We start from the raw sequence: 23,414 nt of genomic DNA, 5'->3' as shown, positions 1-23,414 counted from the left end.
TTTCTTACAGAGTAGCTTGTAGTGTGATAAAACAAGTTGACTGTGATCATCTCCTTCAATTTCCCCATTCATCAGTCTAAAATACACCATAAATTTGGAAAGGTGCTTGTGTTAGTTTGATTAAATTGGCATCTGATGAATTTGGAGTTCTTTCCCTATGGGAACTCTTCTCAGATTTCTCGAATTTGCCAAAATTTTCCCCCTTGTCATCCCATTTAGGGTTTCAGTCATCAGTGGGATTTGCAGCTGTTTGGTCCTTAATGGAAGAGCTGGTTAGCCCTGTGAAATGATTACAAGAAATGAGTGACTTAAGCCCTCACTCCAACCTGCACTTCAGCCACAGAATGCTGCTGAGGGCTCACAGAGAATTCCTCTGCGTACACTTGGTTGTCACATCCACTTCATTGCACAGGTGAATCCCATGCAGCAGGAGATCTGTAGGATCAAGGACACAACAGCAAGCACCAAAGTGCCTGGCTCTCCTCTACTACCCCCTCCTCTCTCTCTCTTTTTTTTTTTTTTTTTTTTTTTTTATGTCCTGACTCAGTCAGTGTCACCTCAAAGGTAGCTCAAAAGCTTCATTGAATAAGACACTTGTATGCACTGGAAGCAGTAACTGAACTAGGATAATTAAGATACTATACTGTGGTGGAAATAATTATACACCTGATGGTGTATTCATATGTATATTTTGTGTTGTGCTATTGCACTTATCTAAATGTAAAAAAAACAAAAACAAAAAACAAAACAAATCAACCAAACAAAAAAAAAAAAACCACTCCCCTCCTCCCTAAAAAAAAAAAAAAACCAAAAAACCATCAACAAAAAAATCCATCTGCATCAATTCTGTTCAAAGCGGCGATAACCTTAATATATCTAAATAAATAAAAATCAGAGGAAATCTTATGATAAAGTAACAAAATCATACGTTCATTTCTGTATTTGCATCCAGGTTTGCCTGCATTAGGAATTTCAAACAGCTGGACTCTGGTTAACAGACAGTCTGTCAGTGCCTCTCTGTAAAGGGAAAGCGCTTCTTCATCTCCAAATGACCAACTTCCTATTAAGCTAGTTAAGTCAATGTTAGCTTCTGGGAGCACCCAAAGTCAGCCTTTATTTATAAGGAACTTTTTTGTTCCAAAAAAGGGTAAACACTACATATAGCTACCCTGGGAAGGTCACAAAGTTGTATATGCTGCATTTCACCCCTTTAAAACAGAGCAGTCTTCTCTACCAGCAACTTAAATAGCAAAGAATAGTTCTAGGTATTGTATAAAAGAAAACCTTGGAAGGCACATGCCATTCATTGTGTTCAGTTATTTTATTTTTACTAACAAAACTCAAAAGAAATGCACAGTTAAGTTTCAGTTATTAATACAGTTTTCTAGAAAATATCCCCCTTCATGTTCTCTCCAACAAGCCATGTGTCCGAATATTTGCAGTTCAACTACAAGTAACATGAGTTTTCTTCTCCATTCCCCCAAAGGGACTTTTTCGACTTTAATATAAAGTATTGTAAACCTCTTATTTAAAAAGCAAAATTCAGGAAAAGAAAAAAAACTTAAACACCCTTTAAGATTGCTGTCTGGCATTGAACAAGTTTAAGCAGTTTCTTTTGGTATAGTCATTCTCACACTTTTCAGTCAGGAAAGGTCTCTAACAATTTTAGATTAAAGGCAGACAATACACAGTTCAGAAATACATTAGCACATTTGTAATGATACGGCATTTGCAGTAGACATTATCAGTGTTTTTGTAAATCATTGTGCATTTGAGAATGCTTCTTCACTGTTTAACAACAGACTTTTCCAACAGTCCTCCTGTTCTTTTGTTCTTCCATTCCTGTTTTCAGAGTCTATCCTCCAGCTTTATGTGCTCATACATTCCTGAAAAGTTTGCTTTCTTTACACAAGAGTAACATTTCCTTATACTTCACGCAGTAACATCTTTTCTCAAACATCTCAATACAGCGGTTCATATCTCAAGGAAACACAACAATTAAAGACTTTGTTTTTAAAACTAATTAAAATAATTTAACATCTTTTTAATAGTTTTATCTGTAGGTATAGCAGTAAATATCTCAACAATGGAAGCTTTTAAACAATAATATGACTTGGCAAAGTTTGGGTTTCTTTTCTTGAAAATCCATTCCTCCTCTGGCTTATTACATGACTGTTGCAAGGTTGCAGTGCGTATTTAAAAATAGATTTTGAAGCTTAGACTATTTATACTGATAGGCAACAAACCAATATTATATTTTATTATACAATACTTGTCTGCAGAGATTTTTTTTTTTTTAAGATACATTGTGCACTTACAGGAAAATCCTTTCACTTAAAATAAGTGCAAAGCGGTAGTTAGTATTTTAATTCTACATCGTAGCAGCAGTCATGTATACATAAAACAGCAATTTTCCTACAATAAATCACAGCATTTTGGGTAGCATATTGACTACACTGAAGTGTGACAAATGCAATGCCAACTGAAGAAAGTTTCAAAAACAAAAAAATGATCCTGTTAATAAAAATACGATATAAAAAATACAGCATTCTACAAATCTACCATAGATTTGCTCTTGAAACGCAGTTTTTTGGGTTTTTTTTTTTGTGTGTGTTTTCTTAAATTTCATTTTATTTTTAAAAAAGATACTACACGTGGCATTAGCAAATTCAACAAATCATTGCATTTACATCCTTTACAGCTTTTTGAGAAAACCATGATTCTGTCTGCTCCAAGACCTAAACATTGACACTGCAGTTGATCACACACATCCCCTGAGTCCTAAGCACTACTTGGTCCTATTCATCCAGCTAAGGATACTCATTCTGAATGATCAAGCCCTTTGCAAAGACCAACTTGGTACAATGGACGACATATGCTCCTGACCAACAGCACAAAATTATACTGCAGTGTAAAGATATGGCTTTCTCTAAAAATTATTAAGTATTAAAGTAAAAAGTCCACAAAACACTTAAAAAAATTATCCTTGAGTTCCACACTATATTTAAGCAATCAAACAGACTATGTAATCAAACATATGGTAGTAGAACAAGCAAAAGACTTTTTATTCACTTGAAAAAATAGCAGACTGGAAGATCTCTTCATTGCATTACACAAACTTCCCTGAGATTTTTACATAAATTATGTTTAGTCTACTATATATGGGAAACCAGTTAGCTACCAAGTGCCACACACCGCAAATTTTACATAGTTCCTGCATAAATTACCCCAGCTAAAATGCTGCTTTGATGCCTTAAAGCTTTATCGTCTTTTGCTACAAAAAACATGTACACACAACTGAGAGTACAAATGCAAAGGTGTTCCTTGCCTGAAACTTCAAAATCATCTTGAAAGCAGCATACAGAAACAGAGAAAACACACATATAAGAGTACTCTAAAGTTCTTTGCAGCTTATAAACTGCTTGCAAAATTAGTTTAAAGGTTCTGTGGAAGAGTTTCATTGGAAGAAAACCCAACAAAATTTTTATTAAATGCAAGGGGTAGAAAGAAGGCTGATGCTGCCCCCCCCTACTTAGCAATCTCTCATATTACAAAATCATAACTTTGAACAAGCAATTGTGGGAAAGAAAGATCATAGTGGTATGAAATATTGCTATACTGGCACTATGTTACATTGAGCAGAAATTCCTACTTTTTAATTAAAGTTAAGCTTCTGAGTAGATGGATGGAATTAATTATAAATGTTAATGAGGCCTCACAGTGAAGTTATCCCTCCATTCCACAAATTCACTGCCACAGATTTTAAAAATGAACACTTCACTTTAAATACATGTGTGGATTTTAAGGGTTTGAGAGTTTGTGTAGCCTTAATTGAACCTCAGCAAAAGTTCAAGGACAATAAGCATTGTACTTTACAAACAACATCTAAGACTACGTAAAAATAACCAGATTATTTGAATTTAAATAAACAAAATCTGAAACCTTTACTGCTTTAAGATACAAGATTATTCCCAAGTTCCATGCTTGGAGGCAAAATGAAATAATTGCTTTGTCCATAAATTTGTTCAATTTACTTCAGAAGTGGAACTACACATAGTAATCTGTACACGTAACTTTGACTTCCTTGCAGTTCTCAGTAACTGGGATCATGTTCTTGCCTGTAGCTAAATGTGAAGCAATTGCACTTATACTTCCCTCCTTCCAAACAGTCACAGGCTAGGTCTTTAAAAAAAAAAAAAAAGGGGGGGGGGGATTTTTAAAATGAATTGGCTCAAAGTCAACTCAATGTAGTAGTGACTGGCCATATCATACACTGAGCCAATAAACCTTTTTAGGATACTGGAAGGAACATAGAAGATCATGATGGTAACAAAGTGAGGAATTGAAGGGCAATTTCTATATTTTTAATTCTGTTTTTAGAAAGTTTCCAATTTACAGATACACTGAGGACAGCATAAAAAATTCAAAGATGGAAAGAGTAAAAGATCAACATTCAAAAGCAGTATGTTTGGCTTTTTCATATTCAGAAACAAACTGAAGACAGTCTTACACGAAATGTCTTCAATTCTACTTGCTACCGCTGTATCCTCAAACATGTAAAGGGAATCTAACACTTAAGGGGAAAGAAGAATAAGAAAAAATTGTTAATGTTTTCTTTTCCATTTTAAATTACAGTTCTCACACAAGTAAGTTATCTGGCTGTCCAAATTACAATTACAAACAATTCACTTCCTTTTCCTTCCTCTGGAAGTACTTGCAGTACATCACATGGCCGATGTTTCTTTGCATATATTGCTGACTGATCATTGATTCAGACAGGCACATTAAAAATTGTTGGATCACATAACCAATTCCATTTTGCTATACAAAGAAGCCACTTCTGCAACAACAACAAGAAGTTATAAAAGCATGTTAACAAAACCAAGCCCTTGCGCAACACACAAAACAGGGTGCCCAGTCACTCACTATATACTCACAGTGAAAAGACTACGTGTCTTTTCTATGCATCTCCATTTCAACAAGGAAATAGTCTTATAGTTTCTGAATTTTACCATATTTTGTCACCTCTTTTTTTGCATTGCCAAGTAAGGTAAATAATGGCGTTGCAGACTGACCATACATTATATTATTCCATTTAGAAAAATATTTCTTTCCCTATTGAGAATTTCAACATGTTCTCATGGTAACAAATATATCCCTATAAAGAAAACCAGCAGGATTCCTCAGTTTGCAGATTCATATAAGATATTTGCCATGCAGATTTTACTCCCAGCACAGATAGATGCACATGTGCACATATGTCAATTATACACAGCAGACCAAGTACATTTTGTCCTGCATCCTAATATACACTCTTAAGGAGGGACAGTTTCCTCACCCACCCATGTTGTCCCTTATTTGATCCACTCGCTGAGCAAGATCCCTAAAGGTGGGCCGCTGGGCAACATTATTGTTCCAACATTCTTTCATGATAGCATAAATCTGGAGGAGAAACAAAGAAAATACATATATTATGTAAATAGATACTACAGACAGTAAAGTGCAAAGAACTATCCAACTTAACTGCAGTCTTCCATGCAACAGTGACACAACAATATAGTAAGATTTTAGTAATAGTCATCAATTTCCTTGCTTAAGGAAAGCAAATAGGCTTTATGGAGATTTTCTTTTTTTTAGTTAGTATGGAAATTGACTGACTAATTTTAAAAGCTTGTAAGAAACTTAGATTATGTTGCTAAGTTTTTACTTTCTTGCTAGCTCTTACTTTTCTGAAAACTCAAAAATCCTTAAAATAATAGATTTTAAAGAAAGCTTTACAAATCTCACAAAAAAAATTTACAGAGACAGTAATTCTAGATTAAGCTTCCCTGCAAGTTTAACATATATTTCTTCAGACTCTTATATTACATTATTCATTATTCTCCGTATCTAATCAGATGACACAAATGCAAACTGAACCTAATAACATTAAAAATAGATCAAAATTTTTTTTTGAAAATATGTGTACTCTGAAAGGCATTTAGCCATGCTTCTCTTTCCCCAAACATGCACCTGATATCCCATTACAGAACAGTATCATAGAATCATAGAATGGCCTGGGTTGAATAGGACCACAATGATCAGTGAGTTTCAACCCCCTGCTGTGTGCAGGGTCGCCAACCACTAGACCAGGCTGCCCAGAGCCACATCCAGCCTGGCCTTGAATGCCTCCAGGGATGGGGCATCCACAACCTCCTTGGGCAACCTGTTCCAGTGCATCACCACCCTCTGAGTGAAAAACTTCCTCCTAATATCTAACCTAAACCTCCCCTGTCTCAGCTTAAGATCATTCCCCCTTGTCACTATCCACCCTTGTAAACAGCCATTCCCCTTCCTGTTTATACGGTCCCTTCAAGTACTGGAAGGCCACAACAAGGTCTCTCTGGAGCTTTCTCTTCTCCAAGCTAAACAAGCCCAGTTCCCTCAGCCTGTCTTCACAGGAGAGGTGCTCCAGCCCTATGATCACCTTAGTGGCCCACCTCTGGACCCGCTCCAAGAGCTCCACATCCTTCTTGAGGAGGGGGCCCCAGGCCTGGATGCAGTACTCCAGATGGGGCCCCACAAGGACTGAGTAGAGGGGGACAATTACCTCTCTCTCCCTGCTGACCACCCCTTTTTTAATGCAGCCCAGAACACAGTTGGCCTTCTGGGCTGCAAACACACGCTGCTGGCTCATGTCCAGCTTCTCGTCCACCAGGACCCCCAAGTCCCTCTCTGTAGGGCCGCTCCCAAGGAGATCTTCCCCCAGTTTGTATAAATACCTCGGATTGCCCCAACCCAAGCGCAGCACCCTGTACTTGGCCTTACTGAACCTCATTAGGTTTTCATGGGCCCACTTCTCCATCCTGTCCAGGTCCCTCTGCATAGCTTCCCTTCCTTTCAGTGTATCAACTGCACCGCTCAGCTTGGTGTCAGCCACCAACTTGCTGAGAGTGCACTCGATGCCATTGTCTGTGTCGTTGATGAAGATGTTGAAGAGCACCAGTCCCAAGACTGACTCCTGAGGGACACTGCTTGTGACCGGCCTCCACCCTGACACAGAACCATTAATCCTAGGTAGTCCTATGACATTCAGTTGTCTTATGACATTCTCTTAATTTGTACTCCTCTCACTAATTTAATCCAGATTGTAAATAGCTTCTCATACTTCCAAAAATTTCTCAAGTTTGCTTAACAATTATCTGAAAAGCTCCCAAGCAAATGTAGCTTTCAGTTCTTCACCTTTCAGCAAATCTGAAATTCTTGCATAGACCTGAGTTTAAAGCAGCCCATAAGCTACAAACACCTACAAGGTTTCAAGACCTGTGGCCTTTTAGGATCAAAATGGGAAGAGCTTAGTTTCTAACAAAAGAGAGGCATTGCTTTGTTAGCTGAAGAAATGTCAGACAATGGAACTTAGAGTTTCAATAAAACAGATGTAGTACTATCATATTTATAGGACACACAGATTATTTATGAAAACTCAAAGCTTTGTGATTCAACAACTGTTGTACTCATGTGTACATGTCCAATGGCTTCCCTGCCCCATCTGTATAATTTGTTTACTTCTCTGCTAGACCACTCGACCTTGGTCTCTCCTGTCTGCAGTTTTGTGGGAATTATTTCAGCAATTATTGCCAAGTATGTCTGAACATAAAGAGATACAAGAATCTATCCAGATGAAGTTGTAGGAAAAAAGATTAGTGTATCTATTTTAGTTACATTCTTTGCTCACTGACTTACTTAGCCTGCCCTATCAATTTGATTCAAGCTGAAGTGCACCCTCCTCAAAAGAACAGTGAAGTAAAAGGCTTAGAAATAGTAAGGAAACATTTTAAAAACACCTAGAGTATAAGCAAATTAAAAAACTTGTATTAACATACACTCTCAAGATTGCTTTAGAGGCATATACCAAATCTACAAAAAGCATGAATACAAATCCAAAGGTCATGAATAGATAAAATCCAATTCATATACTTCACTGCCTGCACAATCTGCACGTAGCTCCTGTCCAAGAATGCTTGATGATTAATAATACACATGATAAACATACGTAAGTATTCCTATGCTCTAGGAAGAGCAAGAGAGGGAAATAAAGATAAAGCATTTTTTATGTCTCAGAATTAAATATGATTAATTGAACCCTAGGTAGATACTATGGTTTTTCTTCTGAACATTAAACACATCAGAAAATTTACAGTATGCAATTTTGAGCAAGAATGTTTACATGAGTCCTTTATGGAACAAATTCCATACCCTAAATTTCACTTTCTTATTAAATTTACATTTTTTAAATAGAAGCCTGAGTGCTCCAGTGTAATAGTCATAACAATCCTTCTCACATATTCAGAACGACTACATTTTAGGCTCCCGAGTGAGAATAATCTAAAGTATCATAAAAACAAATGTGATTATACCCATCATGTAACTGATAAAATAACAGTACAATTCAGGCTGTATAAATTCATCAGTAATCCACACAGAAGTAAACATGAGGTTTGCATTTACCACATACTCACCCTTACTGAGTACCTTTCAGACTACAGTAATATATTACAATAATAATACTTCACCTCATCAGGGCATCCATCTGGTCTTGGCAGTCGTCCATTGTTCTTCAAAAGCTCTATCAAATGAAATACAATCATCTGCCCTTGTTTATCATTGCCAATCATGCGCATGAATTCCTGAAACAGAAGGCCAAGTATCATAAATAAGATTTGAAAGGGAAAAGAAAAAATATGCTGCAAAATCATTATCGGGGGAAACTCTTCATAAGACAAACCTCAGAAATTCTATAAATAGTATAATACATAGGAAAGATAAAATTATAAATGACAATTACTGATAATATATCAACAATCACCATTCATTCAGGGGGGACAGGGGGAACTAGGGTTATAGATACATGATTTAAAGTTATAAGTTAAAATCTTATTTTAAAATATTAACCATAATCTGATATTATCCACTTTTAAAAGATCAAATCTTACTGCTAATTATAAAGAGATCCCTGAAATGTTAAAATCTGGATGCTTTGAAAAATCCCTGTCAAGCAAAAAGCAGAAATCTAAAGTAAATGAGAAAATATTAACCAAAAATAATTTCTAAGCATAACGTAAAGGGATTGTTTTTCTTCATAAGATCCTTCATAAACTACGTAAGTTTCTTTAATGGCAATAATACGAAGATGTGAATTAGCTGCTGGTAGAATGTGCAAATGCCAAAAGTCAGTGATACAAGTAACAATTACAGTGATGATGACATGCTACTTTGTCAAATTGATAAAAGTGATTTTTTCTTGACCCAGAAAATTTACTCTAATTATATTCCATGACTTCCTACATTACTTTTCATTTAATAGTCCTTTTAAAGAACTCCACATATCTGCAATGTTTGTTACCAGACAAGGAGAGCTGTCCCTGCTTTGAGAATTTTTCCTCCACTGCATGCATCAGGACAGATTAGGGTTTGAGCTGCTGGGAAGGAGCTCTGCAGAGAAGGACCTGGGTATTCTGTTGGACAGCAGGCTGGCCATGAGTCATGAGAGTACCCTTGTGGCTAATAAGGCCAATGGTATCCTGGCATGCATTAAAGGGTATGGTCAGCAGGTTGAGGGAGGTAAACCCCCTACTCCTAGTCTGCCCTGGTGAGGATACACTTGAAGTACTGTTCCAGTTCTGGGCTCCTCAGTTCAAGAGAGACAGGGAACTTTTAGACAGAGTCCAGTGGAGAACCACAAAGATGATTAGGGGCTGGGAGCATCTCCCTTATGAGGAAAGGCTGAGAGACCTGGGACTGTTAGGCTGGAGAATAGGAGACTGAGGGGGAATCTTATCAATGCTTGTAAATATTTAATAGGACAGAGCTAAGTGGATGGGGCCAGGCTCTTTTCAGTGGTGCCCAGTGATAGGACAAGGAGCACAAACTGGAACCCAGGAAGTTCTACCTGAACATGAGAAAAAACTATTGTGAGAGAGACAGAACAGGCTGCCTGGAGAGGTTGTGGAGTCTCCTTCTCCAGACTAAGCGAAAACTCACCAGGATTCTTTCCTGTGCCCAGATACTCTCCTGTCCCCAGATACTCTGGGGAATCTGCTTTAGCAAGGGGGTTGAACTAGGTGATCTCCAGATCATCCCTAGGATTCTGTGGTTCTGTGATTCCTTGAAAGCTTTTGTAATTGCATAAAATTACCAAGTTCTACTGATGTTGATGTAGAGGTCTGTCAAGTACATTTTGCCTACAATTATTGTTTACCTCTCAGAACTACATTTGCCAGGACTGAGACACGGGTGAACGGTGAGGACAGCTCTAGTAAACATTCAAGTTCTCTCTCCTCTTTAATGCCTGCAGAGCAATTCTATGTAAAAATAACGTTATGAACTTCATTTCCAACTGGAGAACTGTTCTGCGGTAAACAAGCAGTACTTTTCTTCATTTAGTGTGCGTCTTCAAAAACACTTGTCAACAGTCTTCAAGAAAAACTCCCTTTCCTTTCTGAGCTTCAGTTAATTAGCTTGGGTTTTGCTAAGATAACAAAGTAACTTTATAACTCATTTTAAATCAAGATAATGTTTAAGTATTTGTTTGGCATGGCCTTAGGTTTGGAGTGGTATTAAGAATACTTGTAATATTACAATGGAACAGTGGATCTGGGATCCCTCTATAAAGAATGATAAAGACAAGTCTCTAATTAGATATTTTCAAATCTTTTCCAAACAGCTGGAAGTTACAGAGCAGATTAAATCTGCATAGACTATTTTCCAGATAGCCTTTGCTTCTTACACCTAGATGTTAATGCTTCTCAGCATGCTGCTGATTTCAATTGGATGCTGTCTCAAAGAGCAAGATACGCTCCAGAAAAAGCTCAGTAAATATCAACCTATCTAGATACAGGAAAAATCCATATACTACTACTTTTTTTTTGTAATAAACAAATTAAAAAAAAAAATTAAGTACTTACAGCTGGTGGGCTTTTGCTCTTTTCGATGTAAGTGAAGAGTTCATACAAGACCACACCAAAACTCCATACATCTGAGGCCACGGAAAACTTGCTCTCTGTCAGAGACTCTGGAGCATACCTGTAACACATGTTAAAAATAATACTGTTCTGCATCACTTGCATCTTTCCAGTTTTGAATGTATTTATTTGAAAAGGACTCTTTTTTTCCATGATTAAAGTACCTTTTGCTCATAGGCATTGCCTTCACTAGTAAAAGTGAACAAGTATACTGATAATAGTGGTTAACTGGTATTGAGAACTGGTATTTTTCCTATGTCTAATGAGAGTAGACAAGATTTTGATGTGGTAAGGACTGGAAATAAAGACAATTATAACCAACAAGTATCTTTCCATCACCTTCAGTAAGCTTTGAATTGTGTCCCATGCATTTTTGGGCTCAATTCTTTCTAATCAATAACATGTACTATTAATGCTATTTTATATTATTTTATTTATCCCTTAAGTATTACATTGTAAGGTCAACTATTGCAGCTATATACACTAAAATCACAAGTATGAAATGGCATTATGAATACACTGAAGTATGTACTCCAAATGCAGTTATATTAGGTTTACCTATCAAGTTTCTGATAGCAAGAGGCTGCAGGGGAGCCTCTGTGAGCAGGGCCCAGCAGTTGCCCCATGGCAGATCAGAGCCAACTTGAGCTGCTCCAACAAGAACCTGCCACTGCTAGACCTGAGCTGTGAGCAATGTTGAATGTGCCCCTGGGAGAGTAGATTTACTGGAAAAACTGCTGCACAAAAGCAGCTGGGTGAGGGGAATGAAAAAAGTCTGAAAGAAGTAGCCCTGCAGAACCCACAGTGCAGAAGGATGGCAGGTCCACCAGGTGTGGAGCAGAAGTTCCAGGCAGCTCAGGATCAGCCCATGGTGAAGTAGGCTGTCCTCCTGCAGCCCCTGGGCACCATGCAGAGCAGATATCCATATGCAACAATGGAAGAGCTGATGGTGTAGCAGTGGATGTGACTAAAGAAGGCTGAAGTCCATGGAGAGCCCCTGGAGAAGTAGCCCCAGGCCATTGCTGCAGCCCATGGAGAGGAGCCTATGGTGGGGCAGGAGGGCTGGGGGAGCTGCCACCTGTAGGGACCTGAGCTGGAACAGCCCACTCCTACAAGATGTGCCCCATAGTTCATTTACCTTAACGTTCAACCTAATACTTTATCTCTGTTAGTTGGTCTGTGTGATTTAACTCCACTTGACCCAACAGATCTCAGCTAGATGATATATATTTGTGCTTAAGGGTCCAAAACTTAAAGAAGCCCACTCCCCAGTATGCTTTCTAGATTTCTTTCATCTCTGAATACATTCCCTGTGGCACTGTTTAACTAGTTATTTATGATTTTTTCAGGTTTTTTTTGTTTTGTTTTGTTTTGTGAAAATATGCATAAAGTTAGGAACTATCAACACTTTTGTAAAAGCAAGTATCATGCATATGACTTCCACAATGCTTTAAAAACAGACATGGAAATTGCATTTCATAATTCCACAATATGCAAAACAGTTGTATGAAACAAAAAAACTGAAAACGTCATGATTTCATATACTAAGAGAAGACTTACCAAAATATAGGGCTTTCACCAGGTTCTTTCACTTTGTAGTACTCCTTATCTTGTGGCAAGACTTTAGTCAATCCAAAATCTCCAATTTTAACTCTGTTCTCATTCTCCACTAAAATATTTCTTGTTGCTAAATCCCGGTGAACATATCTTTTTGTACCCAGATACTCCATGCCCTAAAGCATAATGTTCACAAACACAAAAGAAAATTATTTTAAGTGGCTGCAATATCTCTAAGGGGCTGAATCAAGCCCAAAGTTAAAACCTAAGAGAATGTACCAAAATCAGTACTTGAGTATTTGCTTTCTCTATTAAGTTAATCTTTCTAAATGCAGGGACTCTCCTTAACTGAAGGCAGACAGAGAACCTTTCTCAGCCAAGTGTTTTATGATTATGTAGCTAGATGGCTGTTACAGCTCTTTTCCATACCCAAGTGCAGTTTGCCAGTACTAGGCAAAAATAAACAAAATCTGGGCTAAGCTGCACAATGCAGATCAACGGAACAGGACAGAAGCCTGTCCTTTCATTAGCTGTTTGAATTAACCTTCTTTCCAGACATTTTTCACATCTGCTTTCCTAATTGTCTTATCAAACTTTATCTTACAAGTCCTTGAATGTGACATCTATTCTCTGCCTGTATTCATATTTGTAAATCTTCTTGCTCTTTTGTATTGACCATTATATTCTATCACAGCTCTCCTTTTACTGTATCTTGTGTGATGGCAACCCATGGTAATGATGATCTGCAGTTGTCATATTTTGCTGCTGTTGTTGATCCCTTCTTACCAATACATACTGTTTTTGCAATTAATTGAATGGAGAAGCCAATGTGTGAAGACACAATCAAGCAAAGGTATAACAGCGTTAAAAAAAAAATCTTGCTTACACAGCAATAAATGGTGAACAGAAGCTGACAACATGGTACTAAGATTCTCGATTCTCATACGTGAAAGGAAACACAAAGCAGGTTGTCAGTTTCACAGTTTCATTAAGAAGCATGGCACTCCAACGCAATGGAAAAAGCAATAAATGATGTTCTAGAATGCTAAATTCAAACATCTGGGGCATCAACATTATATATTCAATGCCAAAAGATCTCTTTTCCCGCTTTATGTTAAACTGAAAAAGTGTAACTTAGAAGTCTAACCTTCCTTTCAGTCTCTTGCTACCTCCCTGTACCATTAGATGGCAATGCTGTATATTCAGAACATCCCACTACAAAACTGTTTAAAACTGACCTCTTCCCCATTACCTAGTTACCAGTTGCTACCCTGAAAAATACTAGTATTAAATACTGTACTAAACAGTACAGTATTTATGGGGACAAAACAGGGCTCAGAAGAGATGAGCCTAGGGGAACAATGCTTGAGCTGGGGGTGAAGCAGATGACTCGGCTGAAGTGTGTCTACACCAATGCACGCAGCATGGGCAACAAGCAGGAGGAGTTGGAAGTGATTGTGTGTCAGGCTAACTATGATCTAGTTGCTATTACTGAATCGTGGTGGGACCACTCCCATGACTGCAGTGCTGTGATGGATGGCTACAAGCTCTTCAGAATGGAAAGACAAGGAAGGAATGGTGGTGGTGTGGTCCTTTATATTAAAGACTGTTTTGATGTTGAAGAGCTTGGGGTTGGGAACGATAAAGTATCTGTGGGTAAAGATCAGGGGCAAGGCCTGTAGGGGCGACATCTTGGTGGGGTCTGTTATAGATTACCTAATCAGGATGAAGAAATGGACAAGACATTCTATGAGCAGCTTGAGGAAGTCACGCGATTACCAGCACTCGTTCTCATGGGAGACTTCAGCTTCCCTGATATATGTTGGAAATATAATACAGCACAGAGGAAACAGTCCAGGAGGTTTCTAGAGTATGTGGAAGATAGCTTCCTTATGCAGCTGGTATGAGAGCCTACCAGGAGTGGTGCCCTGCTAGACCTGCTTTTCACTAACAGAGAAGGACTGGTGGGAGATGTGAAGGTTAGGGACTGTCTTGGGCAGAGAGACCATGAAATAGTAGAATTCTCTATTCTTGGAGATGTCAGAAGGGTGACTAGCAAAACTGCTATCTTGAACTTCCAAAGGGCAGACTTTGACCTGTTCAGGACGCTTGTAGCACAGGTTCCTTGGGAATCGCTCCTTAAGGGTAAAGGGGTCCAGGAACCCTGGGTGCTCCTCCAGATGGAAATCTCAAAGGCACAAGAACAGGCTGACCCTGAATGTTGTAAGGTGAGCCCCACAGGGGAAGACCACCAGTGTGGACGAACCGTGAACTATTGTTGAGAGTCCAGAAGAAAAAGAGAGTCTATGTCCTCTGGAAGAAGGGACAAGCTTCTTGGGGAGATTACCAGAAAGTTGCTGAGGTATGTAGGGAGGAAGTTAGGAAGGCAAAAGCCCAACTGAACTCAGATTGGCCACTGCAGTCAAAGAGAATAAGAAATCCTTTTACAAATATATCAGTGGTAAGAAAAGAACCAAGGAGAATTTCTATCCTTTACTTGGTGCAGCAGGGAATGTGACCACTGAGGATAAGGAGCTTGATTCACCAGATGAAAGCCTGATTGCCTAGAGAAGATCCCAGATCTTGAAGAGACTTAGACTCTCCTGCCTCATTCTTGTCAGGCTTTTACTACAGATACCGTACACACAAAATGCCCTGAATGTTGAAGGCACAAGTCTACTAGATGTGACAATATGTAATGGCTACGTACCCTGAAGAATACTTAAGTAACCTACCGTTTCCTTGTTTGATATGGAAATCATGCAGAGGAAATTTAAAATATTTGTTATATGTCTTAGGATAAGAGGGAGTGTGTGCGTGTCCATTTGTCTATCTTTTTTTTCTTTTTTTTTTTTTTTAAGGGTAATAAACATGCAGTGAAATCTGAAGTGTCCATAGTTTCTTATATCTCAAACAAAACAATAGCATAAATCTAAGGCAGGCATACTTCCTCCTTCTGAGGTAGTAAGACATAAGGTAATAAGAAGATTAGATTCCTGTCTCCCTTTTCAGAATTTATGAAGTATTTTCACTGTCAGCCAGTGAGACTAAATTATTACAGCTTTGGGCACTTTTATAGCCTCTAGGCCTTTACACAGAAATCAGGTACCTTCCCTCCACTAGATCAAAATGCTAACATTACTTACATCTTAAAGTAAAGTTGTCAAATATATGAACACTGTTATAGTGACTTTTAGAGATGAATATCTAAGTCTTTACAAGAAATATCAGTTATGGTATGCCATAAACAGTTTGCCTGAATGAGTATACTAAATCCTTCAAAATTTTAATCCAACTTTCATTAGAGAAAAAAGAGGTTTTAATTCTTCAGAATAAGTCTATATACCTCATAAATACAAATGACCCTCAAAGTACAATTCGCCCTCAATCAGTAAATGGATCGGTGTCAGCATCCTGCATTAAGGATTACAAAGATATTCAGAATTTTGTCAAGTTCCTGAATATATGAATACACCTTACTACCTTTTTTAGTGTTATGTTTTACTAGCTGCATACTAGCTACTAGTATGAAACATATACCAAAACAACTAATTTCTGAACAAAATGAGCAGATGCAAATGTGTCAAAAAATGTAAGTCATCTGAAAGCTCTCTTACCTTGCATATCTGAGATGCATATAGCAAAAGCTTTTTGTGGTCCAACCTCTCTTTGTGTTTCTGCAGATAATCTCGTAAACTTCCATATGGTAGATATTCCATAATTAATCTCAGATTCCTACGACCTTTTACAACAGCAAATAAAATATTTCATGTCACTTTTCAATGCAAAGTTTTGAAACAGGTATTTACAAGTGAATAGAAGTAATAGAAAAGTCTCAGTAACAAAAATGTATTTTATTGTATGTTCATTAATATGCAATTTTTCATGTTTGCTGAGGTAAAACAATGACAACTGACATCAACTGGTTAGCAATTTTACAATCTTCAAAACTTAGTCTGATTTTGAACACTTTTCTTTTTTGAACAATAAGATCTTGCACAAAACTTGTGCCTTCACTCAATTTCAACATCATCGTCAATTCATTCCAATACACATATTTCTGAAAATTTCTCCTTAGTAATTTATTATACAGTTGTACAAGAAGTGGTATTATCCACTCAGACATCACATTAAAGGAAAAATAAGAAGTTACAAAAAATGGTTTCATCTTCCTACTTAACTCCAAATTCATTGCTTTAAGATAAAGCAACTGGGTAACCAGTCAAAACAGGCTGTTCTTTAAAAATCATACAAATTATGCCATGATCTGACTGAAAAAAGAAAATTAATCTTACAATGAGAAGCTGTACATAACAGACTTTACTTTCTTTGGAAAAGTCACTAGGCAATAGCTTTTGTAAACATTTCTCTGAATTTCTTGCAGTATACATGCTTAGTTATGCATCTTAAGGTGTATTCAACATAGCACATACCTGCACTGTAGCATACTCCTTTGTATTTAACAATGTTATCATGCTGCAGAGATTTAAGTATTTCAATTTCTCTTTCAAAGTCCCTAAGGTGCTCTTCTGTACTGTGTTGCAGCTTTTTCACAGCCACCACCTCTCCAGTATTATCCTGTAGGGGGTCATACCGGCACATCTCAACACTGCCAAAGTTTCCCTAGATCATAAACAGAAATACTTGAATTAAAAAATTAGTCCACATTATCCTCTCTTTCCCAGTGTTTGTCTATAAATACCTCAGTGCTCACTGTATAACACTGAAGTGATATAATAAGTTTTATGTAACATTTATTATGTTATTATTCATATAATTATTTAAGTGAAACATCACAAAACCACCCTGAAAGAAGTTAAGAGTAAAGGATCACAGTGACATTTCTGCAGCAATTGTCTGTGAGAAACATGCTCTATGAAAGGATGTGAACAGCACTGGAAAAAAAGGAGGGCAAGGAGAGGAGGGTGATATCTATTCATTTTCTCCTCTTTCTTCACAAATTTCTGCTTATACTCTAATAATGCCTGCTAGGATACCTCTTTTCCTGCATTTGTAAAGAACTACGCATTAAGGCTCCTTCTGGTTCATGGTTCTCCTCTGTTTTTCAATAGTTCTTCCATTCCCTGTTCTACTTTCTTCTCTACTCTACCTTCCTTTTTGCAGTCATCACCAGCAACTCCGTTCCTTTCCCTACTCTACACTATTGTTTATAGCCAACAATCACCTACAAATAGAAGCAATTCTGCCACTTCGCTTTCAGGTTTTGCCACTAGCAGAGACAAGTGGACATGTAGCAACATGTCAATAACCAATATAAAAAGTGAGAAACCATTCTAGAATAATGGTACTTAGTGCAACTTACAGAACTTCACTGAAGTCATGTCTGTGCATGTTTTCCACAGCCAAGCTGCAATGACTTGCAAAATTAGTAAGCAATTGCTGATTTCTAAAGCTTAAAAAGTTTGAGACCCACAGATATCTCAAAGACATTACTGAGTTTTGGGCCCTCGTATTCAGACTTTCCAGCATATGCATATTAAAAAACCCCAACAACCTCCTGGTTTCTACACAAGATTGCTCTGGAACAATTGTAAATGAATCTCAAGTATAAAACCAACAAACAAAAAATTAAGGATCAGATGCAGCTCTGCATTGGAAATATTAAGCCTTTTCTCGTGACTGGATTCAACGTAGAAATCAGCTATCTTTCTTCTGTCTAAAAACACCAAACAAGTTCCTTTCAAATCTTTTTTTCCACTGTGCTCAGTTATGACTTGAATTATTCATTTCTGTAATGGAAGCATCCAATGTTACTTATGTATATAGGGTCATTAGAAGATAATTGAAAAAGGTAGCTATTTCTTAGGCAATTAGAGATTTTCCAAATATACTACCTTGCCAAGTTGCTGTAAAAACTTAAGATGTCTTTCTTCAAATTGTGTTGGGTCCCGATCTTCAAAGGCCCCAGAAAATCCAAGAGCTCCAGTTCGTATATTTGGCAACATATCATTTTCTGTCAATAACTCATAATCTGAGGTGTAGGAGGACAAGAAAAAGGATGAAGAAAAGAGAAGCAAGTAGGAGAATGAAATAAACTTACTACAATGCATCTTTTACCTTTGCTGGGCATACTCTGAGCTTAGTAGAATGTTAACAACCTCCTTTATTTCTACACAGTAATTTGCAGTCATGAAGACAACGAGATAATACCAAACAGTCAAGTAACTTGACTCATAACAAGTCTCGCTGTAATTTCCAAATACACTTAAAAAAAATATCTATTGAACTTAAATTCAGCAGCTATTGTGCAACAACTCCATTATTATGGAGGGGACAAACGAAAACTTCACAAGGGCTTGTGATAATATGCATCTTCCACTTAGTAAAATAACTCTTACTTTTCAGAGATATGTAAGACCTTTGCAAATGCATTTGGCTAAGAGACTAGAACATTTAAGATAGACATTAATCATCATTCAAAATGTTACCTTTTTTTCACACTAACTTTTTATATACTCTTTATTAGAACAAACTAAGCAGCACTAATGTTATATTCTATGGAGTCGGAGAGTCGTTGTAGGCCAAAATACTGAAATGGAAGGCACCATAAGAAACGTAACCAGCAGAAACTAGGATTTTTTCTATCCAGTGCTATCCTTTTGTACCTCAGACTCAGACTCACCAGGAGTGAACAAACTATTCAAGTCACGTATAATTGCCCTAAATGACGGCCTGAAATCTGGCTCATAATCCATACAGTTGTTTATAAGGTTTGCTAGCTCTGTCCAGTTGGGGGCAGGAAGCTGGTGTCTATCTTCATAAAACTGTAGTTTCTGGAATAGAAGGGAAAAAAGCCTTTTTACCACACAGCCATGAAGAACTGAAATAGCCATGATATTTTGACTAGAGCAGTGAAAAAATACAGCTCTCAACCTAGGTTTATCATCTCACCAACATTCACATCTGACCAATTGACTGGCTATTTAGAAAAACTAGCATAATTTAGAGAAATCAGTTGAGAAACTCCACGGCAGTTACTGATGGAAGATAAGAAAACAGAGGAAGATGGTGTATCCTTTGTCCGTAATCTCATTAAACCTAATTGGGTTAAATCCAGCAGAAAATTTTATCCATTTGTGAGCTGAGTGAGCTTCGCTAGATGTAAAAAAATTTCACTGGCACTGGAAAAGAATGTGGGTTAGTAGAAGAGATAAAGACACCATCTGAAAAACATAGACGTCTAAAAGCTAGGTCTAAAAAATGAGGCTTTGTTAAAAAAAACAGCCAGTTTATAATAATACTCCTACAAATCATTACAGAAAATGGTAACTTCTGTTCACTTCCAAATAAAAATTAAAAATATACAAAATAATAATTTTGTGGAATATATTTCTGCTCAACACTGCATCCCTTGCTGAGCCAACACTAATATTTCTGGTTTAAATAAAATAGAATTGTCAGCAACACACACCATCTTACAGGTTTTAGGTATTCAATTACAACGTAACTAGAATTATGCCAAACGAAGGTCATGCACATTGTTAGGAATTTTTGTATTTTTGTATTAGTACTTTTTGTATTAAGTGAGATAAGGTTATAACGAAAGAAAAGAAGTGTGGGCAAGATAGTTCTGGAACAACTGGACTTTGTCCCCATAAAAATAAAAAAATTAACAACAAAAATAATCCTTAAATCATCTCTTATGATCATTATCTATCAGACAACACGTGATGTTGCTTATGGTGGTTATGGGCCACACCATTTTGAATGCTGATTAGTTACAAGAGCAGACATTTTAAGGTATCCAAAGAACTGCCACTACTGCAGATCCAATGACACTTACTCTTGAAGAATCGAGAGCACTCAGTGGTTTGTCTCCTCCACTGCAGATTTCCCATAAAGTGGTACCAAAACTCCACTTATCTGTAGCTAGGCTTAGTTGTCTGGGGTTCTCAATACATTCAGGTGGAACCCATGGTATTCTCTCAAGAAGAACTGTGCAGTCATGCAAAGAAAACATTACGTTAAAATCAGTAATAAAACCAGAAAATTCTAAAATGCATTTGATTCAGTAAAAATGGTTTTAGTATACACAAGTATTTCATTCCGTATAACTTGTTTTTAATACCTTTCCAAGTTTTTGTTCTTTTCTTGAAATCACAGAATATCTACAGAAGTAATACTTTTGAATCAGTAATGCTAATGAATAGCTATGAATTAAGTACTACAAAAGTAATACTTACAAATACTTAGGAAAATGTATGTTCAAAAGATCATTAGCCCAGCAGCTACCTGCAGACTTATGGCACTTTATAGAATACTAATAGTACTAATAGTGAAAAGCATTTGTTTAGAATGAGAACCACAGCGGATATAAAAATAGTGGATAATTATGGATATCCAAATGGTGGATAATTGTGACTTTTTTTTCCTGTAGTTATTTTATGAAAATGAGGATACACTCAAAACTGCTGACTAGGACTACAGGGATTATTTTAAAGTGGCAAAAGAATGAAGTGGCTTACTGAAACAAAATTAATAAGATGGTGGCAAGAAAAAAAAAATCTTGATTTTCAAGGCAGAAGCATTAAAAAAGAAAGATGACACAAAGACTTACTATCTCTTGGCAAAACTGTGATACTGATGCCAGGGTCACTTAGTTTTATAAAAGGAAGGTTTCCAGACTTCCTGTCCTCCTCCCTGATAAGCAAGATGTTCTTTGCACAGACATTCCCATGAACAAGGCCTTTATCCTCCTGATAAACAGAAAGGTGTCTTTTACAAACAGACAAGAAAACCTTATGATTGAATAGGTATTAAAAAAAAACAACACACTTCACAGCATAAAGGGAAAAAAGAAAATAATGATCAGAGATAAGGTTGACCAAATCTCAGACATTTCATCAGTTCCTTTCAGTTAAGTTTTTCTACACAAATTTTCATTCATTTTGATCATCTACATGTTTTTGAGTTTATCTGAAGTATGTTAACTTAAATGAATGGGTCCATCAACACATTTAAAATGAACACAAGAAGAGTCAAACTCTGTCAAAAGAAACATTTCAAAAGAATGAAAAATCTATTACGTTTTATGTAAGATAAAAAGGTCTGACTTCAGCACTCAGTCAACATCTTATTTTCGCACTCTACACTTAGTTTCAAGAGGTAGGATATCAGTTCAGTCACTCTACATGCATTAACCTGAAACACTTCAACTCAACCATTAACAAAAATGAAGGATAAACTACCTACCAGGAAATGCATGGCTAGTGCCAACTGTTTGGCAACTTCCAGCTTCCACAAGATATTAATAACGTTTTTGTTCTTTTTCAAGTATGTGTCCAAAGATCCAAATTTCACATACTCTTGTACAAGGATATCTGATTTAAAATGTTAAAAGTGTAACAATTAAAACCAACAATAAATAAACAGAACTTCAAGGCAGACATTACCATAATATTACCCACCTCTTTCTGCACTATCCATTGACTAACTATACATTCAAATCTATATGACATCTTAATATTGTCACGAATACTTCATGTAATTTACATTTCTTCAGGGTGTGAAAGTCTGCCTAATTTCCACTCAAATGCAAAATTACAAGACTTAATCTTTATTTCACAAATCAGGTTTCCACCTTAAGAAATGCAGTGAGCATCCTTCCACCCTCACTCCAAAGACACAGTAAATAATGTAGCTTCTGATAAGCATAGTACTGTCTAGTAACATGAATGCAATAAGTCAAATAATGCCCATTTCGAGTTATTCACTTCTTAGTTGTTTATAATCTGCAATTTTACTGGAAAATAAGACACCTTATGAAAAAAGAGATTTCTTGAAAACAGATCAATAAAAATTTACAATACAAACATTTGCATATATGTATGACACATGTCTCCACACAGTCATACAGAGAACAACCCATGAAACAAGATCCATTTCACAGTACTGCACAATCTGTAAAAAAAAAAAAATTAAATTGCAGTACTGAAATCCTGTCTTCAGCTGAAGACAGAATGTAATAGTGTGTTGGAAGGGACCTACAGAGATTTTTGAATTTAACTTCCTGATGGTATCAGGGCTATCCAAAAGCATATTACTGAGGGCACCATCCCCTCTAGGAAGCGTGTTCCAGTGTTTGACCACCTTCACAGTAAATAAATTTTACATGATGTCCAGTGTGAACCTTGTCTTGGCAGCTTAAATCCATTCCTTTCTGCTCTGACACTAGCTCCCAGAGAGAAGAGTCCAGAACCTCCCTTCTCCTCTCCCTCTCCTCAGGACGGTTTAGAGAGTATGTTCACATCGTAGTGCTTTTTACACTCTGAACACACTGGAAACTATCAGTTTTATATTTGTCTAATGAAAATGAACTAGTTTTTATAACATTATTTTATAGACAGCAAACTTTTTTTTTTTTAAATAGCAATTATATGAAGCAATTGTTCTGAAGTCTGTACATCAAAAGTCTAACACAGGGAAAAAGTGACACCTCTTCCCATTTCGTACTAACTTTCACTTAGTTATACGTTGTAAGCCTCACCTTCAGAAAAAAAAAAAAAAACAGACTACAGAGGCTGACTGTGATCTAAGGGAGAAATAATACCCATGCTTAGATAGCTAGGAATTTATTATTTCCATGTTTTAAAGTGATACACTCTATCTGGAATTATATATATAGTCTCTATGCATGGTAACATGAATGAACTAGGAAAGACAATTGTGGATGTATTTAAAATTAAAACTAGTATTATGAGTTCTCAGATAAAAAAAAATGTACTGCCTTCCCAATGTTGCAAGAAAAGCCACTCCCAGTACAACCTCTCCCCCCCCGCAACCTTCCTTGCTTTGCAAATTCCATTTCTCTTAATGGAGGCCACAGTCTACACATTA

General features: G+C 36.9%; 1 protein-coding gene across 6 annotated transcripts in view; it reads right to left on the bottom strand.

Moving 5' to 3' along the window:
- Positions 1 to 1,302: 1,302 nt before the first annotated feature.
- The window catches only part of JAK2 (Janus kinase 2), an 85,541-nt gene continuing 63,429 nt past the window's right edge, over positions 1,303 to 23,414 (bottom strand). For all 6 annotated transcript variants that reach the window (XM_046905180.1, XM_015280057.4, NM_001030538.3 and 3 more), the window contains 11 exons: positions 21,771 to 21,898; positions 21,136 to 21,274; positions 20,362 to 20,513; positions 19,201 to 19,351; positions 18,413 to 18,549; positions 16,991 to 17,180; positions 16,175 to 16,299; positions 12,561 to 12,733; positions 10,944 to 11,061; positions 8,553 to 8,666; positions 1,303 to 5,442 (listed from right to left, as the gene is read on the bottom strand). In XM_046905180.1, coding sequence (XP_046761136.1) covers positions 5,335 to 5,442; positions 8,553 to 8,666; positions 10,944 to 11,061; positions 12,561 to 12,733; positions 16,175 to 16,299; positions 16,991 to 17,180; positions 18,413 to 18,549; positions 19,201 to 19,351; positions 20,362 to 20,513; positions 21,136 to 21,274; positions 21,771 to 21,898 — 1,535 coding nt within the window. In that variant the 3' untranslated portion in view covers positions 1,303 to 5,334. The remainder of the gene's footprint in view (positions 5,443 to 8,552; positions 8,667 to 10,943; positions 11,062 to 12,560; positions 12,734 to 16,174; positions 16,300 to 16,990; positions 17,181 to 18,412; positions 18,550 to 19,200; positions 19,352 to 20,361; positions 20,514 to 21,135; positions 21,275 to 21,770; positions 21,899 to 23,414) is intronic.

This window comes from Gallus gallus, chromosome Z (genome assembly GCF_016699485.2).
Source record: "Gallus gallus isolate bGalGal1 chromosome Z, bGalGal1.mat.broiler.GRCg7b, whole genome shotgun sequence".
Taxonomy (NCBI): Eukaryota; Metazoa; Chordata; class Aves; order Galliformes; family Phasianidae; genus Gallus; species Gallus gallus.
Note: the sequence above shows the minus strand (reverse complement) of the source record. Positions and strands in the feature narration are given on the sequence as shown.